This window comes from Mesoplodon mirus (assembly GCF_964341445.2).
Source record: "Mesoplodon mirus genome assembly, chromosome: 9".
Taxonomy (NCBI): domain Eukaryota; kingdom Metazoa; phylum Chordata; class Mammalia; order Artiodactyla; family Ziphiidae; genus Mesoplodon; species Mesoplodon mirus.
In genome coordinates this window covers 98,279,757-98,306,254 of record NC_138985.1, presented here as the reverse complement: position 1 = coordinate 98,306,254, position 26,498 = coordinate 98,279,757, and the positions used below count along the sequence as shown (strand labels likewise).

General features: G+C 47.7%; 1 protein-coding gene across 1 annotated transcript in view; it reads left to right on the top strand.

The window, feature by feature from the left end:
- The window catches only part of SLC13A4 (solute carrier family 13 member 4), a gene marked incomplete at its 5' end in the record, with an annotated part of 39,974 nt that overhangs the window by 3,190 nt on the left and 10,286 nt on the right, over positions 1-26,498 (top strand). Inside the window, 8 exons of the mRNA XM_082632196.1 lie at positions 2,400-2,528; positions 15,280-15,416; positions 17,296-17,468; positions 17,914-17,968; positions 20,566-20,605; positions 21,378-21,455; positions 23,175-23,359; positions 25,159-25,278. Coding sequence (XP_082488322.1) covers positions 2,400-2,528; positions 15,280-15,416; positions 17,296-17,468; positions 17,914-17,968; positions 20,566-20,605; positions 21,378-21,455; positions 23,175-23,359; positions 25,159-25,278 — 917 coding nt within the window. The remainder of the gene's footprint in view (positions 1-2,399; positions 2,529-15,279; positions 15,417-17,295; positions 17,469-17,913; positions 17,969-20,565; positions 20,606-21,377; positions 21,456-23,174; positions 23,360-25,158; positions 25,279-26,498) is intronic.

The window sequence follows — 26,498 nt, the reverse complement described above, 5'->3', positions numbered from 1 at the left end:
TCAGTTCACCAACATTGACTGAGCTACCTGCCAGACGCAGGGACACAGGATCCTGTAAACAAACTTCACAGAGTATTCTGGGTTATCTGAGTACACGCTTCCCTACTGAATTTTGAGACAGTTGAGAAGGGGCAAAAGGAAGTTTATGTAAATTCCATGGGTGTACTGAGTGCGAAGCAGATGGAAAGGCCATCTGAAGGTGGTCTCTTGGCCATTTTTCTAATGAAAGTTAGAAAGCTCTAAGGAAAGTTCAGATAAAAATGATGGCAGTTTATCCTGTTCTTTTTTTTTTTTTTTTTTTTTTTGTGGTACGCGGGCCTCTCACTGTTGTGGTCTCTCCCGTTGCGGAGCACAGGCTCCGGACGCGCAGGCTCAGCGGCCATGGCTCACGGGCCCAGCCGCTCCGCGGCATGTGGGATCTTCCCAGACTGGGGCACGAACCCATGTCCCCTGCATCGGCAGGCGGACTGTCAACCACTGCGCCACCAGGGAAGCCCTATCCTGTTCTTAATACTGCTGGATGAAGGTGGCTTGGTGACTTCCTCCAGTAACTTATTCTAATTCCTAACAATAGTCACAATCAAAAAGTTTACCTTGGCTTACCCAAATTCTCCTAATTCAAACCAGAATGATGCATGGTAGAAAGAAATAGCTCTTGGTCTCTCTCCCTTCCTTTTCTCTCCTTCCTTTGCTCCTGGACCTGTAATGACCAAGCCAAGAAAGACTGAAGGTTCTTTGTAAGGAATAAGGGCTTCTCAGTGAGGGAAAGACATTCGATCTCCTTTTCTTCAACTAGAAACAACACTTGCCATTCTGTCTCTTTCCCAGGAAGGAGATGGGAATAAGTGAGCTCAAGTGGGCTGAAGGGCTTTGAACTCCTTTAGGTATTTTTATTTCTGCAGTAAAGGGAGCATGTCTCTAAATTGCATTCTTTTTCAAATGGAGCCCTTTTTCCCCCCAGTATTGGTTCTGTTGTCTTATCAGCACTTTCAAAAGCTTTAACTTCTCTCAGATCTTTTGGCCCCAGAGGAAATCTCAGTGGGAGCTACAGTCAACAATTGTTGCGCCCAGTTCCCATTCCTCAACCCCCAACCCCATAATCCATGCGTATCAGGAGGGAACAAGGTTCCATCCAGCCAGGCTGGGTTAATCACTCCTGATGCCCGGCACTGATGGTGGCGACCTTTTGTAACTTTTGTGTAAGAGTTTGAGGACGCTTGTTCTGAACCCAGGGGAGAGATAAACAGAACAAGATTTGGCAGGTTCCTTGATCACCAGCCAGCCTCAGGGCAGGTCAGACCTGAGCCCAGTGGGTTTAGAGCTAGGTATAAACAGAGGAGTCCACAGCCAGCATGGATCTTCTATTCAGTGGCCCTCCGGAGTCCATTGTTAAAACCCTTGGACAGTGACCTCTCCCAAGAGTAAGCCAGTGACCTTTCTCACCACCATTAATCAGCACCATTCGGGGGCAACCAGGATTACTGGAGCTAAGGTTAAGGAGGACTGATTTTTTATAAGAATGTTGTACTTATTTATTCTGCACACCCCACGGTTGTACAACCAGCAGAGGGAGTGGGCTGGGGAAAACCCTGGTAAATTTCCAGGCCTTCCCTTCCAGATAGACAGCACTCCTACTCTCTTTGTCAGAAGGAAGTTTCCATGTGCATCAGGAAGTGGAGTGTCCCAGACACTGGTTAGGGCACTGGTTCTCAACAAGGGATGATTCCCTCCGCTCCCCCCTGCCGCCAAAGGACATTTGGCAATGTCTAGAGACATTTTTGGTTGTCACAGTTGGGAAGGTGCTACAGACATCTAGTGGGTAGAGGTCAGGGACGCTGCTAAACATTTTACAATACACAGGACAGCTCTCCCCACCAACCCAGCAAGGAGTGATCCAACCCCAAACGGGCCAGTTTCAGAACTCACATGTGAATCAGTTACACAAATTAATCCCCACCTTCAGCTACCCCAAGAACCTCTAGTATCTGATCAATCTGACACCAAAATATCCTGCCTAGACCCAGTTAAAACTGTGAACTACACCTTTATAGTACATGATCTGGACACCGCAGTTAATTTCAGTCCCTACCCTGCTCAGTTTCAGGAACCAACCGAGCTGTGATAGCATAACAGTCTGGTGGCCACCCTGTTGCAAACCAGTGCAAACCACATGCCAGGCATCAGTCGCCCCAAGGAGCAGCCATAACTTCACCCACCAAAATACAATGGCATGTATCCACCAAACTTCTCTGCCAAGTCCACCTTTGCACCTCCCAGAACTGTGTTCCAGTGCCCACGTTTGAGTCCGTGTGCCTCCTGCCTCTGCCCTGGGTCTCTTTTGGATCCTCGGTGGCAGTGGCTGTCCCTGTGACTAACCACCCACTTTCCTCCCCTTCCAGGAGGCTGCGTGTGCTTATGTGTTGATCGTGACTGCTGTGTACTGGGTGTCCGAGGCGATGCCTCTTGGAGCTGCAGCCCTGGTGCCTGCCTTCCTCTACCCGTTCTTCGGAGTCCTGCGATCCAGCGAGGTTAGACCATTAGTAGCCCCCTGCTCGGTCCCTGCTGGGCCAGTGAAAGAGGGCTCAAGGTGAAGGGAGACTCACAAAGCAGTTGAGGAGGGGGCTTCTTTCACCCTCTAGAACAACCCATTAGCACTAAGCCTTTGCACCTGCTGTTCTGGACCCTGAGCTCCTTTCCTTCAACCCATGACCTTCATCTCTGTCAAACTGCCTCTTTCAGGAAGCCTTTTGGTTAATCACATCCAATTGTCCCTTCAGCCTGAAACCCTTTAGGAACTGTATGCTTGGCACATTCAACCAGACCGCTGTTACTCTTTCTCTGTCTTCTGATTGTCCATTAAACTCTAAGCACTCAAAGGCAGGAAATCAGGCCTCCCAGGTCCTTGGAATCTCATGATGAAGCTGAGCCCGTATGGAGTAGGTGCTCAATAAATGCTTGCCGACAGAGAGACTTACCATGTTTCCCTGAGTCCTGACAATGTCTTCACTTTCTCTAAAAGACATTTCTGTCCCTCCTTCCCCAACTCAAGATTACTGCATATTCTTTCCTTGACTGCTGTCCACCTAGAATCTCTCCTCTGTTCACTCTCTCTCTCTCTATGGCATTCTTAAACTTCTAACAGAAATTGTCAACAGGAAGCCCAGGGTGGTGCCCGTGCAAACAGTTAAGCCTACCACAAACAGGAAAGAAGAAAATCACAGCCAGAAACCTGGAGCAAGATGAAGAATGGTCTTCATTCATTAACACCTGGTTCCACTTGGAGTATCTCCTTATAGCACCTGGTCTCCGCTTAGGGTTTCTGAAGGAGATTAAATGGAAGAGGTTAGTTAAGGACAGCGGCACAGAAGAAAGAGGAAAGGGAACTAATGTCTGAATTCCTACTAAGACTCAGGCACTTCACCAGGAGTGCTGTATTAGTTACTACTCCCGAGATGTCTACAAGTGGATATTAATATGTCCACTCTTGGGGCTTCCCTGGTGGCGCAGTGGTTGAGAGTCCGCCTGCCGATGCAGGGGACGCGGGTTCGTGCCCCGGTCCGGGAAGATCCCACATGCCGCGGAGCGGCTGGGCCCGTGAGCCATGGCCGCTGAGCCTGCGCGTCCGGAGCCTGTGCTCCGCAACGGGAGAGGCCACAACAGTGAGGGGCCCGCGTACCGCAAAAAAAAAAAAAAAAAAAAAAAAAAATTTCCATTCTACAGATGAGGAAAGAGTTTCAGAGTTAAGAAACTTACCCAAGATCACAAAGTAGGAAATAGCAGAATTGGATTCAAACTCATACCTGTCAGATTTCAAAGTCTATGCACTTGCTTACTGTACCATAAGAAAAACACTCCATAATGTATTATGTAGCTTCATGGTGAGTTAATACTAAGAACTGTACATCTCTTCACCTGTGTGATGTGAGGAAGGAATAATGAACCTGGGTCCATGGGATGCCTTAACCATGGATAACAGAATTTTTTTTAAAGTCCAGAGATACAAATTAGGCTATCCCCTAATTGCTGTACTTGACTACAAATTCACAAGTTGTCCTTCTACTGCATGGACTCAACTGGCTGGTTTTTGTTTGTTTGTTTTGGTTTGGGGCAGTTTGGTTTGGAGGCTGTTGGTACATCAGTTCGTTTGCTGGCATTTAGTAATCATAATAGCCTCAGACTCTCCAAAAAGGATAGCATCCCCAAAACCCTCAGCAGTGCTTTGATTCCTGGAGATGGGCCCAACACCAGTATCCTGGGGACCCACATAAAAGCTAGCCTGGGACCTGAAGCACTAGGCAGTCACTCCAAATATCCCCCTTCCTTTGTGGAAAGAGAACAGGTAGTTTGGGTCTGTGTGCATGCCTAAAAGAACAAGCACCAATATTACTTTTCTTTTCTTTTTTTTAACATCTTTATTGTAGTATAATTGCTTTACAGTGGTGTGTTAGTTTCTGCTTTATAACAAAGTGAATCAGTAATACATATACACATGTCACCATATCTCTTCCCTCTTGCATCTCCCTCCCTCCCACCCTCCCTATCCCACCCCTCTAGGTGGTCACAAAGCACCGAGCTGATCTCCCTGTGCTATGCGGCTGCTCCCCACTAGCTAGCTATTTTACATTTGGTAGTGTAATATTACTTTTCTTAAGAGAAACATAAATGAACTTGTCCTGCAGATTTCTCTTTAAAATTGTGAAAGCAAAAGCCAATGAGTCCGGAGGTGAAAGCAGAGAGCAGAGGAAGAAGTGAAGTTATAGAAAGAATTGAAACTTTAGTAACATTTTTAAAGTGAGCTAACTATTCATTAAAAGACTGATATCTTTGTATTTCACTACAGGCAGCCCAAAAGCCAACAGTATGCCTTAGTCTTAAAGTAGATGATGTCTCTATTTCCCCAAGGGCCTCCTGCAGCGGAATCTTATAGACAGGTGGGCCAATCAGCCCCTCCACACACTAGGGATGTTGCTAGGCAACAGTTCATCCTAGGGCCTGCCCCCCTGCACAGCCAGGAAGGCTCAACCTATAAGGAGTCTAGGGAGGCAGTTGTTTTCAAAGGCAACAGGACTTTGTAAGGAGAAAAAGAAGACTTTCCAGGGAGAGATTGGGTGTTGCTATCGCTGGGGCTGGAAGTGGAAAACACTGGAGAAGCCAGGGGCCAATTTTATTATTTGAGGAGAAAAACCCTACCCCATCTGTCTGATAAAGTGGCTTTGGCTGGTGATATTTAACAGCTGAGCTCCAGAGAGCAGTTTAGGCCAAATATAATCTGTTTAGCTAGCCTTTTAAACTCAGATTAAAGGACATGCCGATCAGGTAGAGGACATGGGTTATAGCCCTTTGTGAGCCAGTTGACTTTGCAGACAGAGAAAATATCTATTCCACAGCCACCGACTTCTCCCCTACAGCAGCATGTGCCATGGCTCCCTGGGAAAAGCTAGGCCTGGGGTCTGCAGGAGCCCCCTACTCCAGACAAATCATCCACTTGTCACTCCCCAAACCCACCTTGTGCTTGCCCAGCCCCTTGCCGGGACTCAGGCCATTCTTCCACTTTGGAAAGTTCTCTCCAATTCCTTCAGCTTTTAAGATCCTACCCAATTACCCTGTTGGTTGAAGCCTTTCCAAAAACCTCAGCTAAAAGTGTTGTTCCCTTCCCTTGGAGCCCCCTGATACCTTTGTCCTTTTAACGGTACATGAGATACATCAGATATAAACTTGATGTGGACACGTCCTCTCTCCATCCAGATTTCACGCCCTCTAGGATTTACGATATCTTATGCATCCGGGCCATTCTTGCACTAGCCCTTAGTTCACGTTTCTTTTTTTGTGTGTGTGGTACGCAGGCCTCTCACCTCCGTGGCCTCTCCCGCTACAGAGCACAGGCTCCGGACGCGCAGGCTCAGCGGCCATGGCTCACAGGCCCAGCCGCTCCGCGGCATGTGGGATCCTCTCAGACCGGGGCAAGAACCCGTGTCCCCTGCATCGGCAGGCGGACTCTCAACCACTGCGCCACCAGGGAAGCCCTAGTTCATGTTTCTTGATTGCAACGTTTCTTGATGGTGTGTCAGTAGTGTACTCTCCATATGAAGGAAGGCATGTGAATAGGATCAGTGTGACCCTGAATCTGTGGCTTTTGTCCCTCAGGTTATTCAGTCAACATTCAGAAAAATATTTTGAGTGCTGTACTACCGTGCACGATACAATATGGACGATGTTGCTGGTGACAAAAATGAAAAAAAATATCATTTCTGGGACTTCCCTGGTGGTCCAGTGGTTTAGACTCTGTGCTCCAAATGCAGGGGGCACGGGTTCAATTCCTGGTCTGGGAACTAAGATCCCACATGCTGTGTGGTGCAGCCAAAAAAAGAAAAAAAATTTTTTTTAATATATCATTTCTGCGCCCTTGAATCTCATAGCTAATGCTTTGGGTTCCCCCTAGGGCTGGATGTGTGCATATAAATGGTTAAATTTTACAGTGATGAATTGTCAGTCTGCAGGTATTAAGAGTTCAGTGTGTGCAAAGCTTAGACTGTCTTCTATCAGCCGAACTCAGGTGCTGAAAAGGGACAGAAAATGGTCAAAATGGCTCCTGACCTTGAGAAGTTTCTACTCTAGCAGAGAGAAAGTATAAACCACATGGAATAACACAGAAGACCCTATGCAGTAATGCCTCCTTTTCTGGCCTTGCAGACCCCAATTTACACAATTTCACATGAGGGAATGTTCTATATAAATGAAATTTACCCTGTCGAGTGCCCAAACTTTATATTGACCACTTTTTGACTGAGGTCTTTCCACAAAGCTTTATAATTTCCCTGGTCTTTTTTTTTTTTTTTTTTTTTTTTTTTTTTGCGGTACGCGGGCCTCTCACTGTTGTGGCCTCTCCCGTTGTGGAGCACAGGCCCCGGACACACAGGCTCAGCGGCCATGGCTCACGGGCCCAGCCGCTCCGCGGCATGAGGGATCTTCCTGGACCGGGGCACGAACCCCTGTCCCCTGCATCAGCAGGTGGACTCTCTACCACTGCGCCACCAGGGAAGTCCTCCCTGGTCTTTTAAACAAATGTTGCTGAATATAAATTAACTTTTTTTTTGGAGCCTTCGATATTTCCAGGGATAACAATTTCTCAATCAGAGAAATGTGGGCTGCATGATAGCACAGTTGAGTAACTTGAGTGCTGGTTGAATAGCTGAACCGAAAGAATCTGAGTAACATGTTGGCATCGCGCTGGAGAGAGAGCACAAATGAAAATAAGAAAGGCACGTTATCGGACTGCAGATGACTCAAAGCTAGATGCACTAGCTAATGTACAGTGACAGAATCAATGCTGCCAGGAAGAGACAATGGACTGGAAGGGAAGTCCAGGCAAAATGAAGCTTAATAAGGATAAATGTTAGCAGTGTGTGTGAAAAAGATCTTTGGCTTTCAGCTGAGTATAGACTCAGTGGGAGTCGGCTCTCTGTCCAGGGTGGCCGCCAGAATGCCAAGCCTTTACCACATGTCAGGCGCAGTGGGAGACCCTTTACATGCACTGTATCTTTTAATTCTCTGTGAAGTGGCTATTATTTTTATCTTTGTTTTACAGAGGAGGAAACTGAAGTTCAGCGAGGTTAAGTAACTGACTCAAGGTGATACAGCTAGTAAGTAGTAGAGCCAGGACTTGAAGCCAGAATTGCCTGACTCCAGAACTTTCACCCTTAACTGCTAGCCAGTATGTACTGAAATCTGCTCAATTAATAAACGTATGTGTTCAGAGCAGGAAGTTCTGGATAAGGAGCTCATTCAGAAGTAGGCAGCCAAGATGTCTGAAATCTAGAAGCTAAGTCACATGAGGAATGAAGAAAAGCCTCAAGAGGGGCATGATTTCTGGCTTGTACAGCTCAACATACCAGGCTCAAAGGGTCAAACCAGAACCAGAGTCAAAGCACCATAAGGTAGATGCCCCCTCTGGGAGGGAAGACCCTGAAATGGGGGCCACACATGGTCCTGGTGTTCCTGTCCCCAGAAGCACAAACCAGATGACCAGGTCAAGGACACTAGAGGTAGACTCTGTGCCTCAGGAGAGGGGCTGGGCTCTAAGGGCCCCTTGACTTTAGGATTCTATCGCCTTGTAAGCATCCAGCTTCTGCTCCCCTCTGCTGGTGTACAGAGCTCAGTCCTGTATTTCCGATTTGTTTTTAGGTCTGTTTTTTTGTTTTGCCTCCATTGTGACTCTCGTTACTGTCATCATATACGCCTTGAAAGTCCTCTAAGCCTTTCTACTGTGTTACCTGTGTCAATCAAGTGAGCTGAGATTCACTGTTTATAGGAGAATGGCATAGATGCGGGGACCAAGCGGCTCTCTGGGGAACTGAAGAGCATGGTTTGAACACTGGGACTTGTAAAGAGCCTCAGAGATGCCCAGGGTCAGGACCTACTTCTGGTAGTGATTACACCTGCTCTCTATCTACCCCCCAACACGTGCACCGACGCACGCACGCACATACAGACACGCTCCTTCTGGTGTCTCAGTGGCCCTGCACTGCAGGCTTCTAGCAAGTCTAATTCAGATTCTAGCTCCTGCCAAGGAAAGAGAGGCAGCAAGGCAGCTCCAGCTGGAGAAACAAAACAGCCTCTACAGCCAAGTGATACTTGAGTCTGATGTCATGAAATCTGCTTCCCTGTTTGCTCCTGATCTTTCTGACCCACTGGATTCCTGACCAGTGCTTAGACCCTGACTTGCTGTGTGTAAACCTGGGGGCATTTCGTATATCACTTTCCACTCTGCCTTTCTGGCCTCTACTCACTATGGAGGCTGACACCCCTACCTCCATCCCCCAGCCACACATACAGGCCTGTGAGGATACAGGCTGAGCAACCGTGCCCAGCTACACACCCTCACCCACAGCCATCCAGACACAGCCCAGAGCTGAGCCCACACCCAGGCCATACGTGGGCCCGATACCAGGAACCCAAAGATCTTGCAGCCTTTTGAGGCCAAGTTGATGTTTCCATAGGAAGAGCTACAGGGGCAGATCATTCAGTCTTGAAGAAACTGGGGACACCTTATGAGTCAGCATTTCCAAGCTCTGCAGGAGCTGGGCCGACTTTGGGTCAGGTCAGCACCCATCTGGGTCTCTCTGCTTTAGACATCTCTAGGGTAGGGTTTACAAAGAATGTTTTTTAAACAACAAAACCTTTCCTTTAAAGTAAATCTTAGGAAAATCAATACACGAAGCAGATGGAAGGGGAAGTCCTGCTCTGATTAGGCACGGGGGCCTAGAGCCCTGGCTGCCCGGGCCCTTTCCTCCCAGTACCTCACGGCCACCCTGTTCCTGCAGCTGAAGTTTCAGAGGCAGTGAGTGGTTTGAAAACCTCTGTCCTCAGGGAAAACAGACAGGTGGTTAGGAGGGGGTCTGAGCCCGCAGAGACTTACCAGCAGAAACAGCATTCCTGCCCCCAGGGAAAGGCGGAGAGGCAGCCACGCTGGACTTGGCTGCATTGCCAGGGTGGTGGTTGGAATGGTGTAGTGAGGGGCTTCAGCTCTGATGGGGGTTTAGCTCAGCCCGGAGAGGGGCCAGCCCAGGCATCCCATCCTGGGGTCGCAGCAAAATTGTTCAGATGAACCAAAAGAGCCTCAAAAGAGGTCCGTTTCCAGAGACCACCACTGGTCTCCTGAGGGAATGCCACATTCCTGCCACGTGAAGAGGCACACCCACAGCAACTGGCAAGGAGAGCCTAGGTGTGTGCAGCCAGCAGCAGCGTGCTGATTGGTTGCATTTCTGACGGGGCCCATACAACGCCACCAATGCCTACGTCAGGACACATTCAGATCCACGCGTTCTGCCAGTCTCTGGCTGCCACCACTATAAGCAAGGACACTGGCAATGTGGAGAGGGTCAGGATCCAAGTTGGGAGTAGGGGAGAACTGAGTTTGAATCCAGTTTTCTCACTAACTAGTCTTGAGCAAGTTGTGCGTTGACTGAAATAAAAGTTGCAAGTTAAGTTTTATTTGGGGAACTTACTGAGGACCATGGCCTGGGAGACACCCTCTTAGGTAACTGAGGTACTGCTCCTAAGAGGTAAGGTAGGAGCCAGGAAATATATGAATTTTTTTTTCTGGAAAAACATGTAGTCAGATATCAAAAGACTACTGCTAATCACAACAGCCATCTCAAGTTAATGATTTTAGTGCTTTTCTATCTATGGGAAGAAGTAAGAATCTGGGGTCATTGAAATGATTCCTTAGATATGCATCTTAACTATTTAGGGCCAGTACCCAAAGTACAGAATGCTTCCTGTTTTTCTCCATCCTGAATTCCCCTCAGGGTGCATGACTGCAGTGGCTAATGGCTTGATCGTTATTGAACTGGAATGGCGGGCAACATTCTTTTCTTTACATGTGTAACCTCTCTAAACTGCCATTTTACTCATCTGGAAAATAAGAATAATAGGCATACCCACCTCATGGGGAGTTGTGAGGATGTTAGACCGATCTGAGTGACAGAGTGCCCATCACAGCACGCAGCTTATCTGCACGAATGACTCATTGGTCCATCTGTCTTCCTCCCTGACGATGGCCCTGTTCTTAGTGAGAAAAGCACTGAACTGAGATCAATATCCAGATTTCCATTCTCCTCAAACTTCTAGGATTAAAGCCACAACTCCCCTCACCTTCCCATTAAAAAAAAAAAAAAACAACTTTGTAAAAACATTAAAACCTGACATATCCAGAGAGCAATAAATAATTCCATGATCAAAGAGAGTGATGTTTTTAAAAGCTCATCACTAACAGATGTCACCTGCAATTTACTAACAATGAACGAGTTCGTTAAAAGACTACATTGGTCAACACTTCTGTCCTTGTGCCTCAATCCAGGCTGGGTTAGAAAACTCTTGAGATGTACTCACCCTTCACTTAAGAAAGTTTGGGGGAATCTTTGTCTTTTAGGTCCACCTTGCTCCTTCCTACTTCATTTCTTTCTCTTATTCCCCCACGTGGTCATGCTGGCATACCTGATTCCTAACCCTCAATCTCATCTTGAAGCGTTTCATCTTTTCACTTCTTTAACAATAATAATGGACCATTACTGAGCACTTCCTATGTGCCAGGCCTGTCTTGCATCATCTTACTTAAGGCCCATACGGATTCAATGTGTTGTGTATTACTACGTAAAAGGTTGAAATGATGGGGGAACAGGGGTTCGGTATTTGGTCCAAGAACATACAACTCACCTGTGGGGAGCAAGCATTTGAACCCGGGTTGAGTTCTTACTTGCTATCCTCTGCTCCACCTTTTCAGAGCGGCCTCCTTGAGCCCATCTCTTCTTAAACACAGTCCAGAAACATCTCTGCTCTCCAAACTTGGGGTTTCGGCACACTGAGAAAAACCACAGAGCAGAAAAGCAGTAAAGGCGATAACACTGCCGACAGAAATGTCACAAAATCCATGCACTCTAGCCATGGGAGGAGCACTCGTTTCAGAATCTAACTTCTCTTTGCAGATCGTTCTAACAATTTTCATTATCTAGTTTCCCAACTCACAGACTATTAGTCTTAGAAATTAGATAGTGGGGAAAGGAATGCTCATGGCAAGTGTGAGGACGCAATACATTTTAGAAAACGATTAAAATAATCCTCAAGGATCCTGGAACTCCCAGAGGGGTTGTAAATAACCAAGGTTTTATTGTAAAGAAAAAGAAGATCAGTGGGCTAGAAAACTAACCAACAACACCATTGGACAAAATTTTATTTATTGTGCCTGGGCCCTCTCTGTCTGCTAATGGCCTCAGACCAGGTCAGCCTTTGTGTGGACCACATAGTAACAGAAGAGCCACCAGGAACCCTGGCTGTCAACGTGGCGGGCCACGCTAGCTGGTTTGCATGTGTCATTTAATCTTCACAACAGCTTTACAGAATATTGGGACTCATATAATCCTCATATATTTTTTTAGATGAGAGAAATGAAGCCCAGAGAGGTTGAGTAACTTGCCCAGCATACAGCCGAGTCACAAACTACACCCAGGCTACATCACCAAACACTTGGCATCGCTTACAAGGGGGCAGGAAGGACACGTGAACAGACCTGAGCACACCAAACACCAAATAAGAAAACATCACAGGGCCAATATCCCACTAAACCTGGGCCTGGGGCTTTCATTGGACCGGGCCCAGGTATTTGGGGCCAGTGTCAGGACTGTGATTATGAATAAAGATGAGGAATGTGGGCTGGCCCGTGCTGTCTGGGGTACCCAGAATTTCCCCTGGAGTTGAATTAGATGAGTGGTTTCTACTTGGCCACCCTGAGTGGCATGTCGAATAGTAGCTTTAGATCCAGATGGACCTGGATTGATATCCCAACTCCACCCCTCACACTGTGACCCTGGAAAACTTCCTTAACCTCTCTGAGTCTGCTTTCTCACCTTAAGTGAGAAAGTGAATGCAAAATACATTTCTGGCATGTAAAATGCACTCTACCATATGTTGGTTCCTTCCTCCTTGCCCTTGAGAGGAACCCCGAGAAAGTAGCCCCACCCCTTGTGCAGGCTCTGATCCCCCTAAAAGGCCATCACCAACTGGGGTCTATTAGGATATGTGCCAAAGAGGCAGAAAACTAAAATGTTGTCAGTCAGTCCCCTGGGAAAGTAACCCTGGTAGCACTGAGTCTTTAAAAGCTTCACAGAGAGCCATGAGTCATGGGGCCAGTGGGGGACCATTACCCAGGAGGACAATGGTGTCTCAGGTCTTCTGTGGGTTCCTCTCCTTGGTAGAGGCACCACAAAGCTGCCTCTCAGCTGCCTAGGAACATGAGTGGGCAGTGAGGAAGGTCCCAGGCCCCCAGTTCAGCCAGCCCTCCCATCCCAGCAGTGCTTCCACCTCCCACTAGGGGGCCGCACCTCCACCCACCGTCAGGGCCCGAGGCCTTCCCGTCCCTCCCAGTGCGGACTCTGCCCCAGAGTCACAAGCCCAGCAGAGCTTCTCTGCCCTCCGGGAGCATTAGTGACAGTGTCCATGAGGACTGGGGTCGAGGACGAGGACTAGATTAACCAGAAGCAGAGGCCTCTTACCCCAGGAAATGGTCTCAGAGAGGAGAGATGATCCTTCTGTTGCACAGAACTCATCAACCAGACACAAGGAAATCTCTGTGGGGAAAAAGGGAGAAGGGAGAAATGGAGCAGGTTACCTTTTTGGGGGCTCTTATCTTACCAAAGTGTTCCGTGCAGAGTTTAAAACTCAAATAATACTGAAAAGGTCACAATGAAAAAAACAGCAGACTCCTTCCCCACCCCTCCCTCCACCAAATCCCACCTCCCCTGACCCAGAGTCAATAACTTAACTTTGTTAACTGCTTGTTCTGGTATTAAGCTCCACGGTCCTATATGATATTCTTATATTAATTCTTGAGTTATCACTTTTAGCCATTATCAGTTGACTTCTGATTATAGCAGGTGAGGATTTTCTACTCTTACATCACCCAATTCTCCTCCCTCTACCTTCCCAGTACAGGCATATAATTCCATAATCAAAGTTTAACAGTATGATTATATAAATTCTGTCTACTTCCAACACCGCAGATTTGACTATATTTGTATTTCCTTCCCTGTTCAGTTTTTGTTTTTCTTGCAGTTAAAAATGTTCTTGTTTTCTCACTTTAAGAGGATTTCTAAGTTAGGAGTTAAACTTTTCTATATCTTTTCCTCCCAATTTATATCATGGTTGCATTGTTGGGAACAACTCTCTTGTATGTGACAAGTATTTATTGAGCATCGACTTTTCCATATTATCCTATTAGGTGTTAAGAAATACAGAAAGAAACATGGTCTTTGGCCTTTTGCAGCCTAGAATTCAGTTAAGAGACAAGAGAGATACACATAAAAAAATAAACAGCACAAGCATGAAGCAACAGTTCTAGCGTTGCCCTATGTGCTCTGTGATGTGTAGAGTTAGTAGTACCCACAAGGAATGTTCTGAAGTCAGAGGCTAGAGTCACAAGGAAGGTTTTCTGGACGCCACCAGGCCTGAACTGGGCTTTGAAGTCTCCTCAAAGTGGAGATAAGGAGAGAATGTTCCAAGAGAGGGAATCAACAAAGAGCTGGTCCTGGAGCACAAACATAGAAAACATGTTTGAGCAGGACTAGGTCTCAATTTCCTCGTCATTAAAAAGCAAGAAGCAGCAGCTGGTAACTGGTGCTATGGTTGTGTGAGAGAAAACCCCTAATCTTAGGAAATAAACACTGAAGTATTTAGGGATAAAGGACCAAAATGTATATGACTTACCCTCAAGCGGTTCAGGAAAAAAAAAAAAAAAACCCTATACAGACAGTGGATGGCTATTTCTTGCACTATTATCATTTTGGAACCCTTTGGAACTCGAATTATTTGGAGTTAAAGAGTTATTCAAATATAAAGTTTTTTTAAAGGTTTAAGGCAGGTTATAAAGACACCTTCAAGAACTCTGTCCTAAGGAAATAATCACATTTATATAAGGTTAACGATTTAAGCTGAAAATTATTGTTTGCTCCATTTGCAGCAAAGAAAGAAAAAAAGAAATCAACTTAAATATTCAACAAAAGGAAAATGGCTAACTAAGTAAATTCTGTGGTACTTCATGCTGCCATTAGCATGAATTTTTTCAATAAATTTCAGTCTCATAAGAAAATGATCAGGGTACAATGTCAAATGAAAAAAAGAAGCAGGATATAAACCAGTACATACTGTATAAATCCAATTATGTATCTATATAGACATTAAAAACTTGAAGAAAATATACCACAGTACTAACGGTAGTAGGATTAAGGGTAATTTTATCTTTAATTTTTCTATATTTTAAAGTTTTCCATAATGAACATGTATTAACTTTCCAATAAAAAAACGAACATAATTTTCTAAAAAGCTAAAGAAAATGAGATCAGTTGACAAACTCAGGGTTATTTTCATAATTTTTAAGAATTAAGATAAAATTGTAAATATGTTTATTCTTTGATATCGTATTCATATCACAATTAGAATGGAGAAGAATATCTATCTACCCTATAGAGTTGCTGGCAGGATTAAATGAAATCTTTGTAAAGTGCTTAGCACAGTGCCTGCCCAAGGTAGTATGTATGTATGTACGTATACATAAAGTTTTTTAAGTTTAAAATTAGATATATATGTAATATACATATATACAACAACTGGCTATTTTAATAACCCTCATCTCCCTGCTTTTTGCTTGCTAGCCTCTGCTTGAGCTTGAGTTTAGTCGGGCGGGGGCTGGGCCCCGGGTCCGGTAGGGGTGACCCGAGCTGGCCTCTGCAGGTGGCGGCCGAGTACTTCAAGAACACCACGCTGCTGCTGGTGGGTGTCATCTGCGTGGCGGCGGCTGTGGAGAAGTGGAACCTGCACAAGCGCATCGCTCTGCGCATGGTCCTGATGGCCGGAGCCAAGCCGGGCATGTAAGTCACACTTAGTGCATCCCCTCAGCTCCCAGTGGGCCCCCTGGATGGTCAGAGGGACATCCACTTGAGGCTCTCTACCAGTGGGGATGGGAGGACACCAGGGCCTCAGGGCTCCCATCTCCCCCTCCAGTGAGAGGGCCTGTGACCACGGAATGGAGACGTGAGTGGGTGACTTTTGTGTGTTCTAGTAACCTGAGTAACCTAGACTGCCGGGGCAGCAGGTTACAAGATCTAACAGGCTCATCTGGTAAAACAAAAGGGACCAGCATCAATTGTTTCCCACGCTTTTTCCCTTGTATCAGGGAACAGGCTGGATGAGGAAGTGGTGTCTTCTCCTTTGTCATTTAAGGAGGCATATGGAGGTTTCCTCCCATCCACCCTGAGTTCTTGTTGACATTGGTTTAGACCAGAGGCCTGTCAAATGTGGCATCTAACCCAGCATCTGCAGGGCACTGCAGGCCCCCAGCTGCTTCCTCTTTTCTCTCTGCTGTCAAGAAGGCCGCTCAGGAAGGTCAGGACTGACGGTTTTGTGTGAACTCATTCCTGCTCTGTTGGATAACCCTGCCCTTATCTTCCCTTTGGAATATCGTCCTCACCTCCTAGTTTACAACTTTCTTGCAACACTTTTTATGTAAGCTGCCCTGACTCTCCTGGGAGTCCAACAGAGCATAAATAAATAATACGGTGTTAGTTTTCATCCCTGGTCATTAGATGAAGACATGTTATACTTAAAAAGATGTTCCTGTCTCCCACTGAACCACAGCCTAACTCAAAGCATAATCACTCAGTAATAACCTGAGGTGTTGTACTCCACACTTGACCTCCTAGACACACAATGGCATTTCCCCACATCAGGCTGAGGCTCTGCGGCTCTTTGAAACCCCCGGGTACTGTCATCAAGAATTTTTATCCCATTGCGTTTCTACTCGTCTCTATTTACCGCACCCTCCAGCAAGTTTCCACCCACCACGGGGCCCTCTGTTTGCCGGTGCATGTCCAGGGCAGACAAACTCATGTCTCCATCAGCCTAAACAGAGACACCATCAGGGCTCTGGCACCTGCCCGGTCATGATCCACAGGACAGCTGTGCTGGCCCCAAACTGTGAAAGTCAATGATCCCACCTAAGGCGATCAACACGGGTAGTCTCTATGCTGGCTTCTCTTACGGAAATAAGAACTATATCTGTACAAACACACAGTGCATGTTTTCAAAGTCAAGGAGAACTTGAGAGTTATCTTTGTTAGTGTTTTCCTCCAAGTGTCAACTCATAGACACAGCCTTGAAAAAGTGCACACAGTGCAATGGGACACTGCTGAGCCGTTGGGGGCTATGCTTTCAACGGTTGGTAGTGGGACAAGTAGTGGGCGGAACTGTAAGCTCTGTCCGTTAGTCTCTACTTGGTCACTAATAACTGCGGTGACTTGGCTGCAAAGCGAGGAATGGGATGGTACTCGTAGGACTGCTGGCTGCAAGGGCCGAAAAAAGAATTCCTTTATACACAAAAAACACACATCATCACCAAGCTAATGCCCACAGAGGAGAGCAATCAGGAAGTCCATGCCCTGTGACCCTCCCACCAAAGCTATTCTTTGCTTAAGCAAGGGCTTTTCTTTTTCTTTTTTTCTTTTTTTTTGGCTAAGGCCACTAGCCCACGAAGTGTGATGCATTCATTCAACACATCTTTATTTAACGTTTACTCTGTACCAGGCCCTGGGAGTACAAAGCTGAATGTATGACCTAAAACCCCCATTTTCTGGATAAATGCCAGCACCAGCAGGCTCGTAGGAGGCCCCGAGGGAGCCGTGCGAGGTCGCAAGTGTCACCCGGGGAGGTGGGCGTGCTGTGATGCTCCCCCTGCGCCTCCCTGCCTTCCAGGCTGCTGCTCTGCTTCATGTGCTGCACCACGCTGCTGTCCATGTGGCTCTCCAACACGTCCACCACCGCCATGGTCATGCCCATCGTGGAGGCCGTGCTGCAGGAGCTGGTCAGGGCCGAGGAGGAGCCTCTCGCGGCCGGCAGCTCCAGCGCCGAAGAGGCCGAGCCCATCAGTACAGTTTGCTGGAGTTCATCTCCCCGTTGCTTCTCCACCCGATTGACACTGCCCAGCTCTGCGCCCGCCCCCACCGACCCTCACCTGCGTCCCGCCTCCCCTCTGGCCTCTTCCCCTTCCTGGCCCCTTACCCCGTACCAGCCCTGTAACCTGAAGCTTCCCTGTGACCCCCATCCCCAGCTCTTCCTTCCTGCCCTACTTAGAGCAGCCACTGCTGCTCCTTTCCCCCAAACGCTCAAGGATTACGACAAGACCCCAGGCCTGTCTGTGTCCCTGAGTCCCACTCTGCCTGCCGGGCGGAGGGAAGGGGCGTCGTCAGGCAGCAGGCCCAGCAGGGGCCCTGATGCCTCTGTTTCCTTATCCAGCCCCAGCCCAGAGCCCCTGCCCTTCAGGGTCAGGTCCAGGCTCCACATCTCACTTCATGCTTTCCTTTGCTACCGTAGATCTCGACGTAAACAACAGCCAACCTTCCCTGGAACTCATTTTTGTCAATGAAGAGTGAGTATGACCTCCCTCCTCCCAGAAGGAGCCTCTTTCAGCTGCACCGGCCAAGCTCACATCTTGCCACACCACCACCTCCCCCCGTCCCGCTCTCCTCTCCATGCCAGGGAGCCACTTGCCAAGACCCTGAGGGCACCTCCCTTAACCACCGGGTATCGCAGGGCTGAGGGAAGAGGGGGAAAGACTACACTGAATCTGAGGGAGTATGTGGACTATCTATACATCTACCAAGTAGCATTTCAGCTAAATTGATGTCCCTCTTGGGAGAATAATATATTTAATCTATTAATGAAAAAAGGCTCACATTTTAGATGTCACTGGAGAGTCTTAGAGAATCACAAAGTATTTTTTAGATATTAGATGTGGTCTTATTGATCTTATTAGATATGGCAAAGAAAAACTAGGTGGCAGGGGATTCGAAGACCGTTGGTGAGACAGCCACGTGCTGATGAAAAAAGCAGCTTTTAGAAAAGGAGAAATATCGTCTCAAACACCCATTTGGTAGAGCCATTAACAGCTGATTTCTTTTGGAGATCTGATATCAAAATGTGGTCTTCAAGGAATACTGGGATGAACAGGACATTGTGAAAGTTGCATTTGTACTAGAGCTCAGTTTTGCAATTTGCTCTTTTCATTGAAAATGGAGAAGTCACACTGAGCGAGCCCAGCACGGTGTGCAGGGACAGAGGCAGAGGGTGCCATCAGCTTATCTTCCTCCCGCCACTGGCTCCAGTCATAGTGCACTGGACTTTCCTCCCCAGCCTTGACCGTATCTCAGGCAAATCCTGTTAGCTCTTCTGGTTCCTTTCAGATATTAGCATGATCTCATTTTTAGATATTCGGCAGTCTAGTCCAGACCCAGAGCAAAACTTCAATCCCCCCTCTGAAGCTTCTCCCCGCCTCCTCTCACGCTCTCACCCAACCCCCCTTCAGCCCAGGTCTGCAGGATAAGAGGTAGAAGTGAGCAGGTGAGACAATGGACTTTTCTCTTCCTCTTCCCCCCACCTCCTTCCTCTCCCCTCACCAACTCTCTGCGTCTGAATTCTCCAGGGTCAGGGCAGAGGCTGTAGTGAGCAGGAAAGATAAAGGGGCAAAGAGGGTCTTGGCTGGAGGTATTCCAGAGTGCGGCCAGTGCCCTGAGATTCAGGCCCCGACCCTTTAACACGTCGGGCACTTACCTTCAGGGTCTTCGGAGTGTCCCCTTGAGGCCACCTCTGCAGAGCCTGGGCCTCATGGCACGAGGCGCTCTTGGATGGCCGCCTGGGCTCCCTCGGTTCTGTGCTCTGGTGGCTTGCTCCCCAGCCTCTTTATTCTGGGGACGCCTCTGGCCTCTTGGGCAGGGCCTTTTCAAGGTGGCAATAGCCCAGCTACCTTCCCTGTGCCTCCCCCAATAAAGACGACTGGACGTTGAGGGCACAGCCTGCTCCCAGTGCAGTGGGCCTTTTCTCCTCACGCTGGCCTCTTGCCTTTGTTCTTTTCTGGATGAAAATACATGTCCCCAAACTCCAAAGCCAAAGCTCACGTTGTCCCGGACTTCCTCAGCAGCGTGCAGGGGGGATCCAGGGCTGTCACGGTGTGAGGATGGCGGTCTTCTTTCACGCCAGCACCTCCCATGCTGTCTGAGGGGTTCCATGCCAGCCCCCTCACCCGATTTGGCAAGGAAGGCTGGGAAACACCACAGTACTCCTCCCAGCCGAATGACTCTCTCCGGTGAATGCTTCCTCTGAGCCCCATCAATGCCTTGTCCTTCCCTGATAGAGCCTGGAGGTGGGTGACAACCCCAGGACCCCATTTCCTGCACGTGTGTCCAGCCCCTCTCACTGGCCTTCCCAGCGGTTGAGCTCATAGCACCCACTGTCCTCAGGACTAGGACAGACCAGAAACATGCATTTAGTGCTCAGTGTGAGTCCGTAGTGCTGGCAGTTAAATCCCCACCTTCCTCTCTCCTCAAGGCAAAGACTGGGGACCAGTAAGAGTGGGAGGGACTCAGCACACGCGTTGCCTGCCACCCTCTGAGGTGCAGCTGCTGATGAGAAATTCACCCCCACCTTCTTGCTCTCACACGCTTTTTACCATGTGTGGCCCTGGCCCTCCCTGCTCCTGTCGCCTTAGATAAGCATTTCATGTTTCTCCTTCTAGAAAGTGAGCCAGTGAGAACACAGTCAGGGGCCCAGGCTCTCCAGGCAGAGACAGAGACAGGTTCCTCTCTGGCACCACCACTTAGCACCCGTTGCCCTCGGGAAGTTAGTAACCTCTCTCTGCCTAGTTTCCTACTCTGTAAATGTAGGTGGTGATACCCGCCCCTTAGATCTGTCGTGAGGATTAAAGTCCGTATTTGAGCGCTCAGCACCTAATAAGCATTCCATGTCAGCTATTATTAGGAGTCTCGGTTTCCCTCCAAAGGAAATGCCCTGCCCCTATTCCCACATATCCTTACCACATCTCTGGAAGGTGAGATTCGTCTTCTTCTAGGTGTAGCTTAGAACACCTGAGTCTAGCAGGGTCACTAATACCAAACACCAATGTGGGGAGAATTCCCATCTCATCAAGTCTGGGCCACTGTTGATTTTCCCACTTCCTTTGCTTTCTTCCAGCACGTCGAATGCAGACTTCAGTTCTCTGATGCAGAACAAGGTATGGCCCTGGGTTTCTTCTGTGCTTTGAGATACTTGAAAGACCCTCAAGATAACTCAGGGCCAGAGAAGCCTGGCAGCTTGTCGAGCGGCCTTCTCTGATGTGAGGGCACAGAGGTGCTCCCCTGAGCCTGGATGCATGAGGCTTTGGGCAGTTCTGAGCCCCAGCCCTGAGTACTGGGCTTAGCTTCACAAAGGACAGGTTAACGTTTCCTCGCGTAAACCCAGTATTCAGCCATCCAGATATTCAAGAGCCACGTATTCAGCCTCAGGATCCCCTTCAGGAGGGATTCGTTTACAAAAATCTTATTACAAAAAGGGGACACGTTTATAGGGGAAAGCCAAGTTTGCCTGCACACTCTATGCGGCCTCACCCCCTCGCCCAGGGCTGGTTTTACGTCTCTTCTTACCTCAGTCCCAATGGATGGGCTTTGATCTGTCCAAACTGTGGACTTGGTTGTGCATGATTTTTTTTTCATGTTCTTTGTGTTAAAAGAAAAATGAAGGGTTCTTCATTAGCTAATGAAGTTCTAGAAAGCCAAGCTCTCCTATAAGGACAGAGCCATGTTTTTCCAAGTTTCAAAAGCCTCTTCAAATGGGGAACCTGCGAGAAGGAGGCAGGCACAGTAGGGGTGGCTCCCTACCACCTGCTCGCCCTGCTTCTGGTCTCTGAGTCCCACAGGGAGGAGGCGTGGGTGCCCCCAGGGTGATCAGGTGGCTTCTCCAGGCCCCACAGTCTCCTCGTGATAGTGTGACGGTCTGTGTCCTGACAGAACCTGAATGGCGTGCCCGCAATCACCAACTCCGCCAGAACAGCAAACCACCAGGACAAGAAGCAGCACCCATCTCAGGTAATGGAATTGCACCTCCTAATCCTGTTTCCTACATGAAGTGCCTTGAGCTTCCCAAGGGGCACTGCTCATGAAGCTGTGAGGGTGTCAGGCTAGCGGGCTGTCACCAGGCACACTTCATCCATCTATGTGTCTGGCCTGCGTGTGCCATGGAGATAAGACATCCCACTCACTGTTGACTTTGGCAAGTCATTCCACTGTCTGAGCCCCAGTTTCTTCAGCTATAAAAACTGAGACTTGATCTAGATCAGAGGTGTTCAAACTACTCCTCAAAGGTGCTTCAGGGGCACTGTAAATATTTTATTTGAGTATCCTGAGATTTTAAGGCAACTGCTTTTCTGTTCCCTGATTTTCCTGGTACTTTATCACTGAAACAAAATGCAGAAGTAAAATGGACGTCGAAGGTGGCGTAAAACTCCAACCATCACTTATAACCCTTGATTTCAAATTTTTGTGTTCATCAAAATCGTCTCAATTATGTAGCATCCGTATCATCATAAATAAATGCCATTGTTTATTAAATACCAAGCACTGGGCTGAGCATTTGCTCTCTAGTCTTGGCCCAGAGAGGTAGCAACTTTGAACTCCATTTTGACAGAGACACAGAGAGAGGAAATCATGTACCCGAGGCCTCAGACCTAGTGAGAGGAGAACCTCGATTCAAATCCAAGTCTCCCTGACCCTATGTGTATACTTTCAGTTAAAAAATAGATGTTTGCCCATTAAATGCTACACTTGTTTTCTCTATTGGAGGTCCATGTAAATTTTCATTAGGAGAAAGGACTGTGGAAAACCACTGGACCAGAGAATCTCTGAGGTCTCCTCTAGCTCTTATAATCAATGAATCTTTCAGGAAAATGTGGCAGGATCCAGCCTTTTCCGGGCCCTCCGAGGCAGATGGGGCAGTGGTTACGGGCTTTGAGAAATGTGGCAGGGTGGCCTCTTCCCCTTGGTTTTCCTATGACCTGACCTGCTGACATTTGTACCAGGCTACTCCTAGTCTCACGATTTGGGGCCAGGCCTGGCAGGACAGAGGGGCACTTGCTTCTTTAGTCCACAGTTGAGACCAGAGGTCAGCAACCGCTGACCCTGAAAGGCCATCACATGGACCACGCAGGGCCTGAGAGGACCATGGCCAGGCTGAGGTTGATATGCAAGGGGGAGGGGAAAGTGGGAAGGAAAAGCCAATAGGCAAGAAGGGAAAAAGTGAGAAAGAAGGGAGGAGAGAATCACACACTTTGACTCTCCGCCCAGTGAAAGCTGGACTCTTTCTATGATGCAAAGCTTATTTTTTAGTCATCTCCCAACCAGGACTGTATTTTAATTCCACGTAGAATAACCACCTTCTATTTGGTATTTAGACAGAAAGTGGAGAGCAGTCAGTTTTACTGGAATTCAAGTAAAAAACAGAACATGCTGTTAAAACCCATAACAACAAAAATAATAATAGCTTACCATTTGTTAAATGCCAGGAAGTGTTCCAAGTGCTTTCCATGTACTTTTCAAAACAATCTGGCAGAGAAAATAGGATTTTCCTCATTTTACAGAAACTGCAGCTGGGATGGGGCTGCCCAAGTTGGTAAAAGGTAGAACTGGGACTGGGATTTGTTTTTCTGACACCCAAGCTTTCCACTGCACAATGGTGCCCCTGTTTTTCATGCTTTGTGTGCCAGACAGCCCAAGCTGGGTTGGAGAAATTCACTGATTTTCCTCTGGTAGGAAAAGCCACCAGTCCTGACCCCCAGCCCCAGGAACCAGGAACTCAAAAGAAAGTACAAGTCCCAGCATGACCAAATGATCTGCAAGTGCCTCTCTCTGAGCATCTCTTACGCCGCCACCATCGGGGGCCTGACCACCATCATTGGCACCTCCACCAGCCTCATCTTCTTGGAACACTTCAATAAGTAAGTAATTCACTCGGTCAACAAATGTTTACTAACCACCCACTGTGTGTCAGGGACAGAACCAGGTGCTGAGTATACCACAAAAAAATCGAACCAGAGCAGTTTCTGTACCAAGAGGGAAAAAAGATGATCAAGTCATTACAGTTAAATGTGACAAGAAGGGTGGGATTCTGCTGGGGGAGCCCTGCTGAGGGACCCCCACCCAGTCTAGAGGGAGGAAGTGACTCCCCAAAGAGGCGACGATGAAAGTGGAGACCTGTAGGCCCAGCTGGAGTTAACTAGATGAAGGGAGATCTTCCAGACAAAGAAAACAGTGTAGCAGGCTCAGAGGCAAGACAGCAGAACACCTAAAAGAGAATGAGAGGGCAAAAGGAGGCCAGGGAGGTGGACGCGCAGGTCACAGAGGGCCTCGCAGGGCCCACTAAGGAACTTGGACTTCATCCGCAAGACCGTGAGAAGCCTTTGAAGAATGTTAGGCAGGGAGTGAGGTTATCATATTTACAGTTTTGAAAACTCATTCTGGATTTTTAAAATGGACAATGGTTTGGAACAGAAAAGGCAGGCAGCAGGAAGATAATCCAGGACACGGCTACAGATGCCCAGGAGAGAGCTGATGGTGGCCTGGGCAGCAGTGGGAGGAGAAATGGCCAGATCTGAGCGAGATTCAGAGGGAGGCTCGACTAGCCTGGGTAGGGTTAGGAAGAGCCTGAGAGAGGGAAAGCCCAAGTCTCATTGTCAGGCTTGGGGCTTCAGCAGCTGGGGAAACAGAGTTGCCCTTGACGTAAATGAGGGGAAAGATGAGGAAATGTTGATACAGTGGTTGAGATGTCCAGGTGGACAGCTGGGCTGGGGCCACAGCTCTGCCCAATGATGAACAAGGAGTCCACCAGATAACCTCCTTGGCCCCCTAAGACCAAGGAGGCCCACTAAGCAGTGGATGCTGATAACAGATTTGGAGATTCCAAGCCATGGTTCTCCTGTGGGCAAAGTTCATGTCTAGAACCTTCACAAGGCTCTAGAGACCGAAGTTCTCCAGAATTGATGCCTTGTGTCCCCCAGTCAAAACACATTCCTTGGGGGCTTCCCTGGTGGCACAGTGGTGAAGAATCCACCTGCTGATGCAGGGGACACGGGTTTGAGCCCTGGTCCGAGAAGATCCCACATGCCACAGAGCAACTAAGCCCGTGTACCAAAACTACTAAGCCTGCACTCTAGAGCCCCTGAGCCACAACTACTGAGCCCATGTGCCACAACTACTGAAGCCCACGTGCCTAGAACCCATGCTCCGCAACAAGAGAAGCCACCGCGATGAGAAGCCCGCGCACCACAACAATGTATAGCCCCCATGCGCCGCAACTAGAGAAAGCCCGTGTGCAGCAACGAAGACCTAACGCAGCCAAAAATAAATGAAAAAAAAAAACATTCCTTCAGTGGCTTTATAAACAAAGTACATCAGATTGCCTCCTCTATTCTGTTGTCTTGAAAACCAGATCAGAATCTTTACATAAATTAAGAGCAAACAGATCCAGAGTGATTCTCCTGAGTGCAAAGTATATACACTTCAGTGGTATCAATTTTGGTTGCTTGGATGCTTTTTTAGCTTATTTCATAATTCTTGGCAGGGCTCAGTACAGTTGCAGCTGCCAGGTGAGTTCTAGATAATGTTTTACCATATTTTTATCATTATCTCTACCATTAGCTCTGCTCTGTCTTCTTAAGGACCATTTAGCTTATTACCCTGAAATACCAAATGGAAATCCACCCTTTTCTAATCACTGACCTGGTTCTTTCCCCTCCAGCCAGTATCCAGCAGCAGAAGTGGTCAACTTCGGCACCTGGTTCCTCTTCAGCTTCCCCATCTCCCTCATCATGCTGGTGGTCAGCTGGTTCTGGATGCACTGGCTGTTCCTGGGCTGCAAGTGAGTCCCAGGGCCCTGCCAGCAAGGCTCTCCTGTCCAGCCAGGGCCATGGCGCAAGCCCTGGAGGGTGCCACCCAACGGGGAGCTGCCAAGTAACCACAGAGGGTGCCTGGAGGAGGATGCAGTGGACTAGATGAGGAGTCGGGCATCACATCTTCTAGACACTCTAAACATACATGGACTCTGCACTTCACTATGAGCTCTGCAATGAAATGTTCTTAATTTCAACCAACTGGTCAGGGGAAGTGCTGGATTCATAAAGAGTCCGAATCGGAGAGTGTTTAATGTAGTTCCATACAGAGTAATTTGAACTAATTTCTAAAGAAATGATGCCAAGTAGAAGTTCCCTTAGGCTTAATTTTATAGACATGACTGATTTATACTTAGCAGCTGTATGAAATATCCTCATATCCCTCAAAATAATATTAGATATTCCTCATGCAATATTATTTCTAATATTAATTTGCTTAGCCAGCCTTTTACTCATTACGGATGCTTACTCCAAATTTGATCAGCTCCGAACACATAAAGGGAAGATGTATATGATGTTTTGCTATTAGTCCGGGGACCCAAACATTCCCATTGCTCAGGGAATGTTCTCTGAGTTGGCTTTTTTTTTTTTAATAACTCAGAGACAATTGTCAAATCAAAGATAACTGTATACTTCTATGCCTCCAGTGTTGCTAATTGAAAAGTAACACCCACTTTCACCCCAGACAAACCTTGTCTCTAGACAGATACACATACACACACCTATGTGTGTGTGCAACACACAAATATATAAGCATCTATACACACATGCCGCATCACATTGGTTCTCACTTATGTAAAGGACGAGTGTGTAGAGACTTCCCCAGTGGTCCAGTGGTTAAGACTCTGCACTTCCAATGCAGGGGGTGCGGGTTCCATCCCTGATTGGGGAACTAGGATCCCACATGCTGCATGGAGTGGCCAAATTTAATTAATTAATTAATTAATTAAAAACCCCAACTGGGCAAAAAAAATGTGTAGAAACAACCCCACATAAGTACACTTGCACAAGTCCATGAGACATGACTTTACATTTATATACCAGAGATATACCTGAAAGGCTGGGGAGAAGGCTGATGAGAGGCTGTGTAACTTGGCAGATCAAGAGATCAAGTCGCATGATAGGTGGGGCGAGTGGAGAGAAGCGCCATCACAGCCAGCCAGCCAGTAGTTTAGTATTTGCTTAAGAC